Source organism: Trachypithecus francoisi, unplaced genomic scaffold (genome assembly GCF_009764315.1).
Source record: "Trachypithecus francoisi isolate TF-2019V2 unplaced genomic scaffold, Tfra_2.0 Lachesis_group14, whole genome shotgun sequence".
Lineage (NCBI taxonomy): Eukaryota > Metazoa > Chordata > Mammalia > Primates > Cercopithecidae > Trachypithecus > Trachypithecus francoisi.
Window position 1 is genome coordinate 20,613,646 of NW_022681459.1, and position 13,062 is coordinate 20,626,707.

General features: G+C 45.7%; 1 protein-coding gene across 2 annotated transcripts in view; it reads left to right on the forward strand.

Annotated features, from left to right (window-relative positions):
- The window catches only part of IFNGR2 (interferon gamma receptor 2), a 37,976-nt gene that overhangs the window by 9,377 nt on the left and 15,537 nt on the right, over positions 1 to 13,062 (forward strand). For both annotated transcript variants that reach the window (XM_033232360.1, XM_033232359.1), the window contains exons 2-3: positions 3,777 to 3,909; positions 10,654 to 10,859. In XM_033232360.1, coding sequence (XP_033088251.1) covers positions 3,777 to 3,909; positions 10,654 to 10,859 — 339 coding nt within the window. The remainder of the gene's footprint in view (positions 1 to 3,776; positions 3,910 to 10,653; positions 10,860 to 13,062) is intronic.

Genomic DNA, 13,062 nt, shown 5'->3' on the forward strand with positions numbered 1-13,062 from the left:
TTCCTTGCCTTCAGGGAAGTTTAAGCTTATTAAAAGCAGTTACAGATATATTACAGATGTATTATTCAGGAAGTTTCTCGACAGGCAAGAAGGTTTAGCAAGTTCATTGTCTTAATTACAATAATTTTTTTTTTTTTTTTTAGACGGAGTCTCTCTCTGTCACCCAAGCTGGAGTGCGGTGGTGTGATCTCAGCTCACTGCAGCCTCCACCTCCCAGGTTCAAGTAAATTCTCTGCGTCAGCCTCCCGAGCAGCTTGGACTACAAGCACCCACCACCATGGCTGGCTAATTTTTGTATTTTTATTAGAGATGGGGTTTCACCATCTTGGCCAGGCTTGTCTTGAACTCCTGACCTCGTGGTGCACCCACCTCGGCCTCTCAAAGTGCTGAGATTATAGGCGTGAGCCACTGCAGCTGGCCTACAACAACATATTTTTTTTTTTTTTTTTTGAGACAGAGTCTTGCTCTGTGGCCCACGTTGGAGTGCAGTGGCGTGATCTCAGCTCTTTGCAACCTCCGCCTGTCGGTTTCAAATGATTCTTGTGCTTCAGCCTCCCAAGTAGCTGGAATTTCAGGTGTGCACCACCATGCCTGTTGTAGTATTTTTAGTAGAGACAGGGTTTTGTTGTATTTTTAGTAGAGACGGGGTTTTGCCATGTTGGCCAGGCTGGTCTCAAACTCCTGAACTCGGGTGATCTGCCCGCCTCAGCCTCCCAAAGTGCCAGGATTACAGGCATGAGCTACCATGCCCATCCAATTAGAGTAACTTTTTACATGTTGTATTTTTAAAACTCATAATCTAAAATTTATGCTCAGCACAGCTAACTTTGGAGACATACCAAGAATGGCCAAATTTAGATTTGATTTTTATTTATTTATTTATTTTTAGAGATGGGGGGGAGTCTCGCTGTGTTCGCCAGGCTAGAGTGCAGTGGCTATTCACAGGCATGATCATAGTGCATACACTATAGCCTCGAACTCCTGGGCCCCAGTGATCCTCCCACCTCAGCCCCTTGAGCAGCTGGGACTACAGGTGTGCACCACCACGCCCAGCTAAATCTGGATTGTGTGGAGTCACTAGGTTAGGGAGTCACTAGGTTAGTGGTAATGTGTTACCGCAGTAAGGGGAACCTAATACAGGAAATAAAAGTTGTTGTCAGATTCTTTGAATACCCAGCCCTAAGCAGGCACTCACCCTATTCCCGGAAAGAACCAGGTCCAGCTGTGTTTTCTAGTGGCCCAATAACAAGCAGCAGACAAACTAGGGAAAAAGAGAGTTTATTGCTGTAATGGGAAGGTCAGAGATAATTCCACCAGACCAACTCAAAGTGTTTGATTTTCTTAGTGCTTGCATAGGTTTGGGTTATGTGCCTATGCGCGGTATTGCACTTGCCAAAGTCTATGGGTAACTAATTTTGTTTCAACTAGAAAGTCAGGGGCCAAAAAAGTGCTTTCTAAGTCTAATCAAGCTGTGAGAGTGCCGGTACCTTCAAAGCCTGCCTCCTAAATTCTATTTAATGAGGACTGTGGTACCGGAGTGTTTGTTTGTTTGTTTATTTTTGAGACGGAGTGCCACTCTGTCGCCCAGGCTGGAATGCAGTGGCACACTTGCTGCAACCTCCACCTCCCGGGTTCAAGTGATTCTCCTGCCTCCGTCTCCCACGTAGCTGGGACTACAGGTGTGTGCCACCACACCTGGCTAATTTTTCTATTTTTAGTAAAGACGGGGTCTCACCATGTTGGCCAGGCTGGCCTTGAACTCCTGACCTTAGGTGATCCACCACCTGGCGTCCCAAAGTGCTGGGATTACAGGTGTGAGCCACTGTGCCCGGCCACGAGTGTTTATTTCTATCTTATCTTGTCTTATTTACAGTTTGGTCCGGAGAGCTGCCTTAGACTCTCCAATAAATAAATCTGTTCAAACAGCTGCCTCTGTTATCTTGACTTGCTCCAGTTTTGGGAGAAGCCCGTGTAGGACCTGTGTTTCATTTCTGGGTTTGATGTCTGGGCATCCGTTTCCCTGGGCTTCATTATTAGCTTACTGTGAAGGCACCGTTGTGGAAATTTCTCTGCGTAGTTAGGGTGCTATTCCGGTCTGTGTGACTGTCATGCAGGACTGTCTGTGTAACTGTGAGGGAGCATTGACCTGCCACAACCCCTCTCTGGAAGCAAGCATCCAGTCCCTGGCTGGCTTTGGGGATTCCTAGGTCATAGCAGCCACAGCATACCTGTTGGGCCTGCCTCTCACCAGGCAGCTTTACCTGTCTGTCTTTGGCCCAGGATGTCGTGAGGCCTGCTGTGTGTCAGGAGAAGTGTTAGCTGGTTGGATGAAGGTCACCCAGAGCTCATAGGTGTGGAGGGAAGGGCATCCTATAACGAAACAAATGGCGGCAGACTTGGCAATTCATCTTTCAGAAGAAGAGCCAGTGGTCAGGCTGTCAGCTGATCTCTTACCGAAAATGTGTGGCTTGAATTTCCTCCTTTGAATTTTGGAACAGCATGTTTTTCAAACCTTTCATCCACCTTCTGGGCGTTGCTTATTCATCTTTTTGGTTAAAAGTCTGATCTTGATCATGTTTTCTTTCTAAGACAAAAGGCTGCCTGTGAAGTACCTGCTTGGGGAAGGGAGAGCTGGTGGTTGTTTCTTCTAGGTCACCCCAAAGAGAGGGGTTCTGATACTGGTGGTGTTTCCAGGGGAGTATATTCTTTCTCTGTTTATTGTCCCCTAACCTTTTTTTTGTTTTTTTTTGAGACGGAGTCTCGCTGTGTCGCCCAGCCTGGAGTGCAGTGGCGTGATCTCGGCTCCCTGCAACCTCTGCCTCCTGGGTTCAAGCGATTCTCCTGCCTCAGCCTCCTGAGTAGCTGGGAGTACAGGCGCTCACCACCGCACCTGGCTAACTTTTATATTTTTAGTAGAGACAGGGTTTCGCCATGTTGCCCACACTGGTCTCGAACTCCTGACCTCAAGTGATCTGCCTTCCTCGGCCTCCCACAGTGCTGAGATGACAGGTGTGAGCCACCATGCTCTGCCGTATTGTCCTCTAACTTTCATGTGCATGAGAAGTAGCTGGAAAGCTTGTTTAAAATGCAGATTGCCTGGGGTGGGGCCTGGGGACCTGCATTTTAACCAGCACCCCAATGATTGTAATGCTAGGGGTCCTTGAGAAACACAGCAGCTCTGATGGTGCCCAGAAATCGGCGTTCCTTGCCCTCCCCTGCACCTTGGGCTTTGCGTACCTGATTTAGGGTGTTTGTGCACGTGTAATGCGGGCATGTGTGCACGGTTTTGTGCACATTTGCCAGACACTCCGTTGGTACTAAATCTGAAGCTAATGTGTGTCACATGACCACCGCTTTAATCTTCCCCACAGCCCTCCGGGTGTGTATCATTATTGACCCCTTATTCCTGAAAAAGAAACTCAAGCTGAGACAGGTGAAGTGACCTGCCCCGAGCCCAATGCATTTACTCATAGTAGAACTGGGACCCAGTCCGGCCAGACTCCAGGGTCCAGGACCTGTTCGTAACAACTGCGACCCACAGGTGGAAAGGTTGCCCCAGGGCCTCTCCTTTTTGCGCTGCCTGTACCAGTAGGGCCATCTTTGTAGCCAAAAGTCGGGGGTGTGGGCCCATGCTCAGGGGTACCTGGTAATGCCATTTCTGCACTCTGACAAAAACTGAGTTTATGAATGACTTAGGTAATGTGCATTGAAACGTTTTTGTAATTATTTCCCTCTCTCTCCTCCCCTCCCTGCTCTTTTTCTCTGTCCCCCTAAAGACTCTCTTTCCCAGCTGCCCACTCCTCAGCACCCGAAGATTCGCCTGTACAACGCAGAGCAGGTCCTGAGTTGGGAACCAGTGGCCCTGAGCAATAGCACAAGGCCTGTTGTCTACCGAGTGCAGTTTAAATAGTAAGCCGGTATTTCTGTTGGATCCTTGCTGGGAGCTGTGGGGGCATTGCGGGGAACCCTAGGGCCACAGACTGGTTCCTGCGTCTGTGCGGGGTTTGTTACCACACCCATGGGAAACACATGTTTCTCGGAGCTTGTAACATCTCTGAGGACAGACGTTTCACAGCCCCCCACTCATCTGAGGGCTTAAACTACACCGGCGGCCAGGACTCTGCTGTCTAAGCACACAGGTTCTTGCTTTGGCGGAAAGTTTATTCTTTTGCTGGTTTCGGGAGAAGGGTTGTAAAAATAGGCTTCCGCCATGGAAGAGCAGGAGGCAGCTTTTAGTCTTCATCTTTGGGCTTAAAAACCAGATTGAGGCCGGGCGCGGTGGCTCACACCTGTAATCCCAGCACTTTGGAAGGCCGAGGTGGGCGGATCACAAGGTCAGGAGATCGAGACCATCCTGGCTAACACGGTGAAACCCCGTCTCCACTAAAAAAAAATACAAAAAACTAGCCGGGCAAGGTGGCGGCGCCTGTAGTCCCAGCTACTCGGAGGCTGAGGCAGGAGAATGGCGTAAACCCGGGAGGCGGAGCTTGCAGTGAGCCGAGATGGCACCACTGCACTACAGCCCGGGCGACAGAGCGAGACTCCGCCTCAAAAAAAAACAAAAAAAACAAAAACAGATTGATTTAACCTTATAGACCAAATATGGCCTGATCAGAAATTTGTTTTGTTAATTACAATGAATTCTCAGTTTCTCAAGTGGTTTTCCATTTTGTATATTATCCTGGCTTCTTCATCTGTCTCTTGCCTCTTCAAGCTTTTGCAGAATTAGTCATCACTTGATTTGCAATATAAATACATATAGAAAGAGGGCAAAGTCCATGTCCTATGTTATTTTTTGTTTACATTGTTAAGTAAATTAATTGAAGAGTAAGGTGAAGTTTTTGGCTAAGCCATTTTGTACTATTCGGTAAACCAAATGTAAAGACATGATGATGTCCAGTGCTTGGGAGATGGGATTGGTTCATATGTGTTCACCTGATGCTGTTTGCAATATCAATTAGCATAGCCCTTTCAGAGAGTAATTCTGCCAGACATTTGAAGTCATGGAAATGTCCATAGTAGTTTTCCAATGTGTGTGTGTGTGTGTGTGTGTGTGTGTGTCTGTTTGTTGTTGTTTTGAAACAGAGTTTCCCTCTATCGCCCAGACTGGAGTGCAATGGCATGATCTCCGCTCACTGCAACTTCCTCCTCCTGGGTTCCAGTGATTATCATGCCTCCTGAGTAGCTGAGACTACAGGCATGAGCTACCACGGCTGGCTAATACGTATATTTTTAGTAGAGATGGGGTTTTGCCATATTGGCCAGGCACATCTCAAATTCCTGGCCTCAAGTGATCTGCCTGCCTGGGCCTCCCAAAGTGCTGGGATTGCAGGTGTGAGCCACCATGCCCAGCCTTCATAGTAGTTTTATCCTACACAGGTAATTCAACCCCCCATCAAAAAAAAAGGGAGACAAAAACTATAATCATGAAGAGATACATGGAAGTGTATATTCATATCCATCAGTAGGAAAGTGACAAATTGTAGCCTGCTAACTTACGCTTGAACACTAAACCACAGACGGCCACTAGAAAGGATAATTAGATGTCATCTGTTAGAAATTACAACTCTGTAAATTTTGTCATGTATTTGTATTTTTTATTTCTTATTTTTGTTACTTAAAAAATTTTTTTTATTTACTTTCTACTGAAAAGTTACAAGTGATGTGTATTTATTGTCAAGAATAGAAAGGGGCCGATCACGGTGGCTTACACCTGTAAAAGACTAGAAAAGTAGGTCAGGCGCAGTGGCTCATGCCTGTAATCCCAACACTTTGGGAGGCCGAGACAGGCGGATCGTGAGGTCAGGAGATTGAGACCATCCTGACTACCATGGTGAAACCCCATCTCTACTAAAAATACAAAAAATTAGCTGGGTGTGGTGGCGGGCGCCTGTAGTCCCAGCTACTTGGGAGGCTGAGGCAGGAGAATGGCGTGAACCAGGGAGGCGGAGCTTGCAGTAAGCCAAGATCGCGCCACTGCACTCCAGCCTGGGCGACAGAGCGAGACTCCGTCTCAAAAAAACAAAGAAAAAAGAAGAGAAAAGTAATGTGGAAAAATGGCAGGCAATTGATTTGTTAGAGGAGTAGGTTTCCAGTTTTTTTTGAGACAAAGTCTCTGTTGTCCAGGCTGTAGTGCAGTGGCACGATCTTGGCTGACTGCAACCTTCACCTCCCAGGTTCAAGCAATTCTCATACCTCAGCCTTCTGTGTAGCTGGGATTACAAGTGTGTGCCACCCCACCCAGTTCAGATAACTTCTTATTCTCTTTTTTTTTTTTTTTTGAGACAAGGTCTCATTCTGTCCCCCAGGCTGGAGTGCAGTGGCATGATCATGGCTCAGTGCAGCCTCAACTTCCTGAGCTCAAGAGATCCTCCCACTTCAGCCTCCTGAGTAGCTGGGACTATGGGCGCACGCCACTGTACCCAGCTAATTTTTAATTTTTTGAAGAGATGGAGTTTCGTCATGTTGCCCAGGCTGGTCTTGAACTCCTGGGCTCAAGTGATCCACCCACCTCAACCTCCCAAAGTGCTGGGATTACAGGAATGAGCCATCACATTGCCCTTTCTTATTCGTTTTTAAATGTCCGTTATAACAGTAGTTGCTTGATAGAAACAGGTGCTAAAGTGAGGTTTGAGAGTTATCTCTAAATCACATTTATCTGTTCTTCCAGTAGTTATAAATAACCAACATTAACTCGCCTGTAATTAATGGAGCAATCCACCAGAACAGGCTACACAATTTGCAAAACCCAGTGCAAAATGAAAATGCGAGACCCCTATTCAAAGAGCATTAAGAATTTCAAGATAGCGACTGCAGAGCATCAAATGAAGTGCCTTTCTAAGAACGGGGCTTGATGTGAGCGCACAGGTCACATGTCATGTCAGCATTCGGCAAACATAATACCCTAGGGCTAAACAAGAAACTTGTGAGAGTCATGGCTGATGTATTGACTTAGCTTTTACAGCTGATTGATGGGCTTAGCATTCCTTGGCCTTGAACAGGGCAATATGTTTGCTGGTTTTCAGAGGAGATGCTTCTAAAAATAGAAGAAAACGTTATTGCATTTAAAAAAATACAAACCTTTGATAGCGTTTCATATGATAAACTAACCTGTTTCACTTTGTCTTCTTTTCAAAAAGCATTTGGTAGATATTTTCTCAGGGATAAAGGTTGGTTTTATTTTATTTCTTATTTTTTAAAATTAATTAATTAATTAATTAATTTAGAGACAGAGTCTCTGTCATCCAGGCTGGAGTGCAGTGGCGCGATCTTAGCTCACTGCAACTTTTGGCTCACTGCACCTCTGGCTCACTGCAACCTCCACCTCCCGGGTTCAAATGATTCTCCTGCCTCAGACTTCCAGGTAGTTGAGATTACAGGCACCCACTACCACACCCGGCTGATTTTTACATTTTTAGTAGAGACACCATGTTGGCCAGGCTGGTGTTGAATTCCTGACCTCAGGTGATCTGCCCGCCTAGCTTCCCAAAGTGCTGGGATTACAGGCGTGAGCCACCGCGCCTGGGTAGAGGTTGGTTTAGTAAAAGAAACATTAAGTTAGGATACATGTGAATGTTCCTGTTAGAAGAAGGTGAAATTGAGGATGATTTATTTTTCTTTTTCAGTTTGTAGATTTGATAATGGAAGAGGACCTTTTGTTTTCAGATACTTTGTTTTAGATACAAACATGTGTTTGGGACTTTTTATTAGTTTTGAGGCTTGTGAGCCTTAATTTTCCACCCTGTTTCTCTACAATAAAGCATTGCTATGATTAAAAATGAAGATGCCTTTGTTTTTTGACAGTCAGAGTAGCAAGACCGAAATTACATGGAACACTTTATGGGAGAATTTCAAGTCTAAATCGTGGGTAGCAGACAGTGGCTGCAGGCTATTTGGCTCCCAGTGTTTAATTTTTTTGTCTTCAATTAGTTGACAGTGTTAAGAAATCTGGATTTTTTCACTTAGAAAAAAAAAATAAATAAATAACAGGAAAAAAAAAAACAATCCTGGTTTTAGTTTTCCTTGAAAATGCAGACAATCGGGCAGCAAGGCCCTCCCCAGGTCACGCCTCCTGGTCTACTGCCAGCCTCTCTCTCAGACCTGCCCAGCCGTCTTCTCAAACATTGGTTTTTCATTTTCTTCTGATTTTAATAGCAATCCATGTTCTTTATGGAAAATCTGGACAATCTAGAAAAGTAGAAAAAAATAAAATGAAAGTAACCTGTTGTTCTACACTCTAAGAATAATCACTATTCTCATTGTATTTTACTTTTTATTTTATCTTATTTATTTATTTATTCATATATTTATTTATTTAAGACAGAGTCTTACTCTGCTGCCCAAGCTGGAGTGCAGTGGCGCAATCTCAGCTCACTGAAACCTCCGCCCCCTGGGTTCAAGTGATTCTCGTGCCTCAGCCTCCCGAGTAGCTGGGATTACAGGCGTCTGTCACCATGCCTGGCTAGTGTTTTTTGTATGTTTAGTAGAGATGTGGTTTTACTATGTTAGCTAGGCTGTTTTTGAACTCCTGACCTGAAGTGATCTGCCCACCTCGGCCTCCCAAAGTGCTGGGATTACAGGTGTGAGCCACTGCACCCAGCCACTATTCTCATTTTAGACTTTTTTTCTAAATTCATTCTCTTCGAAAATGTGTGTGTGTGTGCGTGTGTGTAAACCAAACTGGGGTCACACTTTTGGGGTCTCTTTCCTTTTTTTATTTTAATTTGCCATAGTTAAATGTGAGCATTTTTTCATGTGATTATTACTGTGTGGACATTGTATGTTTCATTATGTGACATATCACATGTGCTGTATTTAACTTTTCCCCACTCATGGGCGTAGACAGTTGGCAGTTGGTGCCTGTCCTAAGTCATGTCCTTGTACATGAATCATATCTGGTTATTTTCTTACACTTCTAGAAGAGAGGTTGCTGGCCCAAAGGGGATGGACTTATTTAACATTTTTGTGAGTGACCTCACAAAGGCTGGACATAGCTCTTGAGTCCCAGAGACAGGCTGAGCCTCGGCAGTGGCAGGGGTATGGAGGAGCAGGCCCCGCACTGCATTGGAGGAAGAGCCGTGCATGTTGCTCTTGGAGGAGGAGGAGCGGGGCGGTTAGAGGGTCTTTAAGTATCTGTCTGCCTTCAGAAAGAAACCACTCACCTCTTCCAGATCACGCCCCTCACCCCCCGCCTGAGAGGAGAGGCTCATGGTTTGCGATCCCTCTCCCCATTAGGGTCTGTCACCCTGGAGCTGGGTAGTAGGTATCTATTGCGAGTGTCTTCATGGAAGCCATGCATCTTGAAGTGGCTTTCATCTTGTCCCGTGCCACTTAAACGGAAGGTGCATTTCGGAGAGGGTCGGAGGTACAGTTAGAAGCATGTGTGGTACGTGAAAGCTGGTGGCCATGGGGATACGGAGTGGTCTCTAGTCTCGTCTCCTGTCTCCCATGACCTTGCTTTCTGGGCCATAGTTGCTGTCCTAGAAGGGACACTATCCACAGCCCCTACTCAGGCTCCCAGCAGCCACCTCCTTGGCCTTTCTGAAGACTGTCACCTAAGGTAAAGAGGTCAGAGCTGGGGACTAGAGTCCCGTGTGGGGCTGTGGCATTGGAACTCTGGGAAAGGCACTGTCATTCACAAGGATGTGTGGCCATGTATTTGGCAAGATTTTCATATGGGTGAGACAAATCCTCTTTAAATGGGCAGCTATGGGGTGGAAAGAAGCTCCGCACCAGCAGGAAGCAGGACTGGAGTTTGTATTAATGCAATTCCATTCCCAAAACAGGCTACAGAGACTGAGTTTGAAGAATGAAAATCAGTTATGGGATGGAATGGGAGAAAATATTTGCAAATCATGTATCTGACAAGGGAATTGTATCCAGAATAGATAACGAACTCTTACAATTCAACAATTAAAAGACAAATAACCCAATTAAAAACCACAGCTGGGCGCAGTGGATCACGCCTGTAATCCCAGAACTTTGGGAGGCCAAGGAGGGAGGATTACTTGAGTCTAGGAGCTCAAGACCAGCCTGGGCAACATGGAGAGACCTCAGCTCTACAAAAAAATTAAAAATAAGAATAAAAGTAGCGACTGGGCACAGTGGCTCACGTTTATAATCTCAGCACTTTGGGAGGCCAAGGCAGGTGGATTACGTGAGGCCAGGAGTTTGAGACCAGCCTGGCCAACATAGTAAAACCCCGTCTCCACTAAAACTGTAAAAATTAGCCAGGCATGATGGTGCATGCCTGTAATTCCAGCACTTTGGGAGGCCAAGGCAGGTGGATCACTTGAGGTCAGGAGTTGGAGACCAGCCTGGCCGATATGGTGGCACCCCATCTCTACTAAAAATACAAAAATTAGCTGGGTATGGGGCTTGCACCTGTAGTTCCAGCTACTCGGGAGACTGAGGCACGAGAATCACTTGAACCCAGGAGGTGGAGGTTGCTGTGAGCTGAGATCGCACCACTGCACTCCAGCCTGGGTGACACAGCAAAACTCCATTTCAGAAAAAAAAAAAAGGGTGGGGGGGAACTGTGGAGTATATATAAATTGTATCTCAATAAACCTGTGTTTTGAACAAAAGCTCTGGGGAAACTTACACATAAAGCAGAGGGAATTCTGTGAATTGAAATCCTTTTTTCCTTCCCAGCACCGATAGTGAATGGTTCATGACCGACGTCATGTCCATAGGGGTGAATTGTACACAGATCACAGCAACAGAGTGTGACTTCACTGCTGCCAGCCCCTCAGCAGGCTTCCCAATGGATTTCAATGTCACTCTACGCCTTCGAGCTGAGCTGGGAGGACTCCATTCTGCCTGGGTGACAATGCCTTGGTTTCAACACTATCGGAATGGTAAGAGAACTTGGGTATGGAACTTCCTTTATACTTTCCAGGTTTTCTTCACTCACAGTATTGACTCTACACACCTCTGTCCTGCCTCTCATCCTAAATGACCAGCAGACAAAGGGATAGGATGGTCAAACCCACACTCTGACTTTGGAGTCTGATGCTAGGGGAGTATGATTTGCTAAACCATGGGTTGGCCAGCTACAGCCTGCAGGCCAAATCTGGCCCACCACTTGTTTTTGTAAAGTTTTATTGGAACACACAGTTACATCCATTTTTTTATTGTGTCTATGGCTGCTTTCACACGACAATGGTAGAGTAGTTGCAATAGCAACTGTTGAGCCTGCAAAGTCTAAATTTACTGCGGTTCTTTACTGAAAAAGTTTGCCAACCTCATGCTAGAAGGGATGCTAGCATATGTGTCTGATCACCCTCACTTATTCTGATGCAACTTCTTTTATGTTGCAGAATAGGCACCTTGAATGGTGCCTGGCATGTAGTAGGTATTCAGGAAATATTTGTCGAATGACTGAACAAATGTGTCCACAGATATTGGAAGGAGACTGAAGAACCCTCAGATTCCAGTTCCTACATTTGTTGCTCCAGTAGTTCATTTGTCACGTGGTCAGCCATGCCAGATGCTTCTTCCGTGTCTGGCTTATGCACACACAGGGCATGAAACTTACTTGGATCATGATTTAGACTAACGTATAAGACAATTGAGAAAATATGATCACCGTCTAGATATTTGATATATAATGAAGAATTATTGTTGACTTATTTTCAGTGTTATAATGGTGTTTTGGTTATGATTTTTAAAGGGGGAGGTGTTCTGGTTAAGATGTTAAAGTTTATGTTATGTGTATTTTAACCAAAATAAAAAATTGGGCAAATAAAAAGGGTTCCTGCTGGGTGTGGTGGCTCACGTCTATAATCTTGGCACTTTGGGAGGCTGAGGCAGGCAGATCACTTGAGGTCAGGAGTTCGAGACCAGCCTGGCCAACATGGTGAAACCCTGTCTCTACTAAAAACACAAAAATTAGCTGGCCTTGGTGGTGTGTGCCTGTAATCCCACCTACTTGAGAGGCCAAGGCAGGAGAATCACTTGAACCCGGGAGGCAGAGGTTGCAGTGAGCCAAGATCACGTCACTGCACTCCAACCTGAGCAACAGAGCAAGACTCTGTCTCAAAAAAACAAAATTAAAAATTAAAAAAAGTGTTCCTGTATTTCAGAGGTACATATTAAAGTATTTGCAGATGAAATGATGTGATGGCTGAGATTTGTTCAAAGAAATCAAAATAGGCTGGGCGCAGTGGCTCACACCTGTAATCCCAGCAGTTTGGGAGACCGAGGCAGGTGGATCACCTAAGGTTTGGAGTTTGAGACCAGCCTGGCCAACATGGTGAAATCCCATCTCTACTAAAAATACAAAAAATTAGCTGGGTGTGGTGGCAGGCGCCTGTAATCCCAGCTACTTGGGAGGCTAAAGCAGGAGAATCGCTTGAACCCGGGGGCAGAGGTTGCCGTGAGCTGAGATCGCACCATTGCACTCCAGTCTGGGCAACAAGAGCGAAACTCCGTCTCAAAAAGAAAAAAAAGAAAGAGAGATATCAAAATAATCCAAAGAGCAGGAGGGGCAAGGATGAAGTTTCCAGGCATAGAAGAAATAAAATTGGCTATAAGTTGACGGTTGATTCAGTTGGGTAATGAGTACATGAGTGTTCGTTATGATCTTCTCTCTACATTTTATTTATTTATTTATTTTTGAGACGGAGTCTTGCTTTGTCGCCCAGGCTGGAGTGCAGTGGTGCGATCTCCACTCACTGCAAGCTCGGCCTCCTGGGTTCACGCCATTCTCCTGCCTCAGCCTCCCGAGTAGCTGGGACTACAGGTACCCGCCACCACGCCTGGCTAATTTTTTGTATTTTTAGTAGAGACGAGTTTTTACCATGTTAGCCAGGATGGTCTCGATCTCCTGACCTCATGATCCGCCTGCCTCAGCCTCCCAAAGTGCTGGGATTACAGGTGTGAGCCACCATGCCTGGCCAATCTTATACTTTCTATGTGTTTGAAATTTTCTGTAATAAAAAGTTTTTTGTTGTTGTTGGGTTTTTTTGTGTTTTTGTTTTTGTTTTGAGATGGAGTCTTGCTCTGTCACCCAGGCTCGAGTGCAGTAGCACGATCTCGGCTCATTGCAAGCTCCGCCTC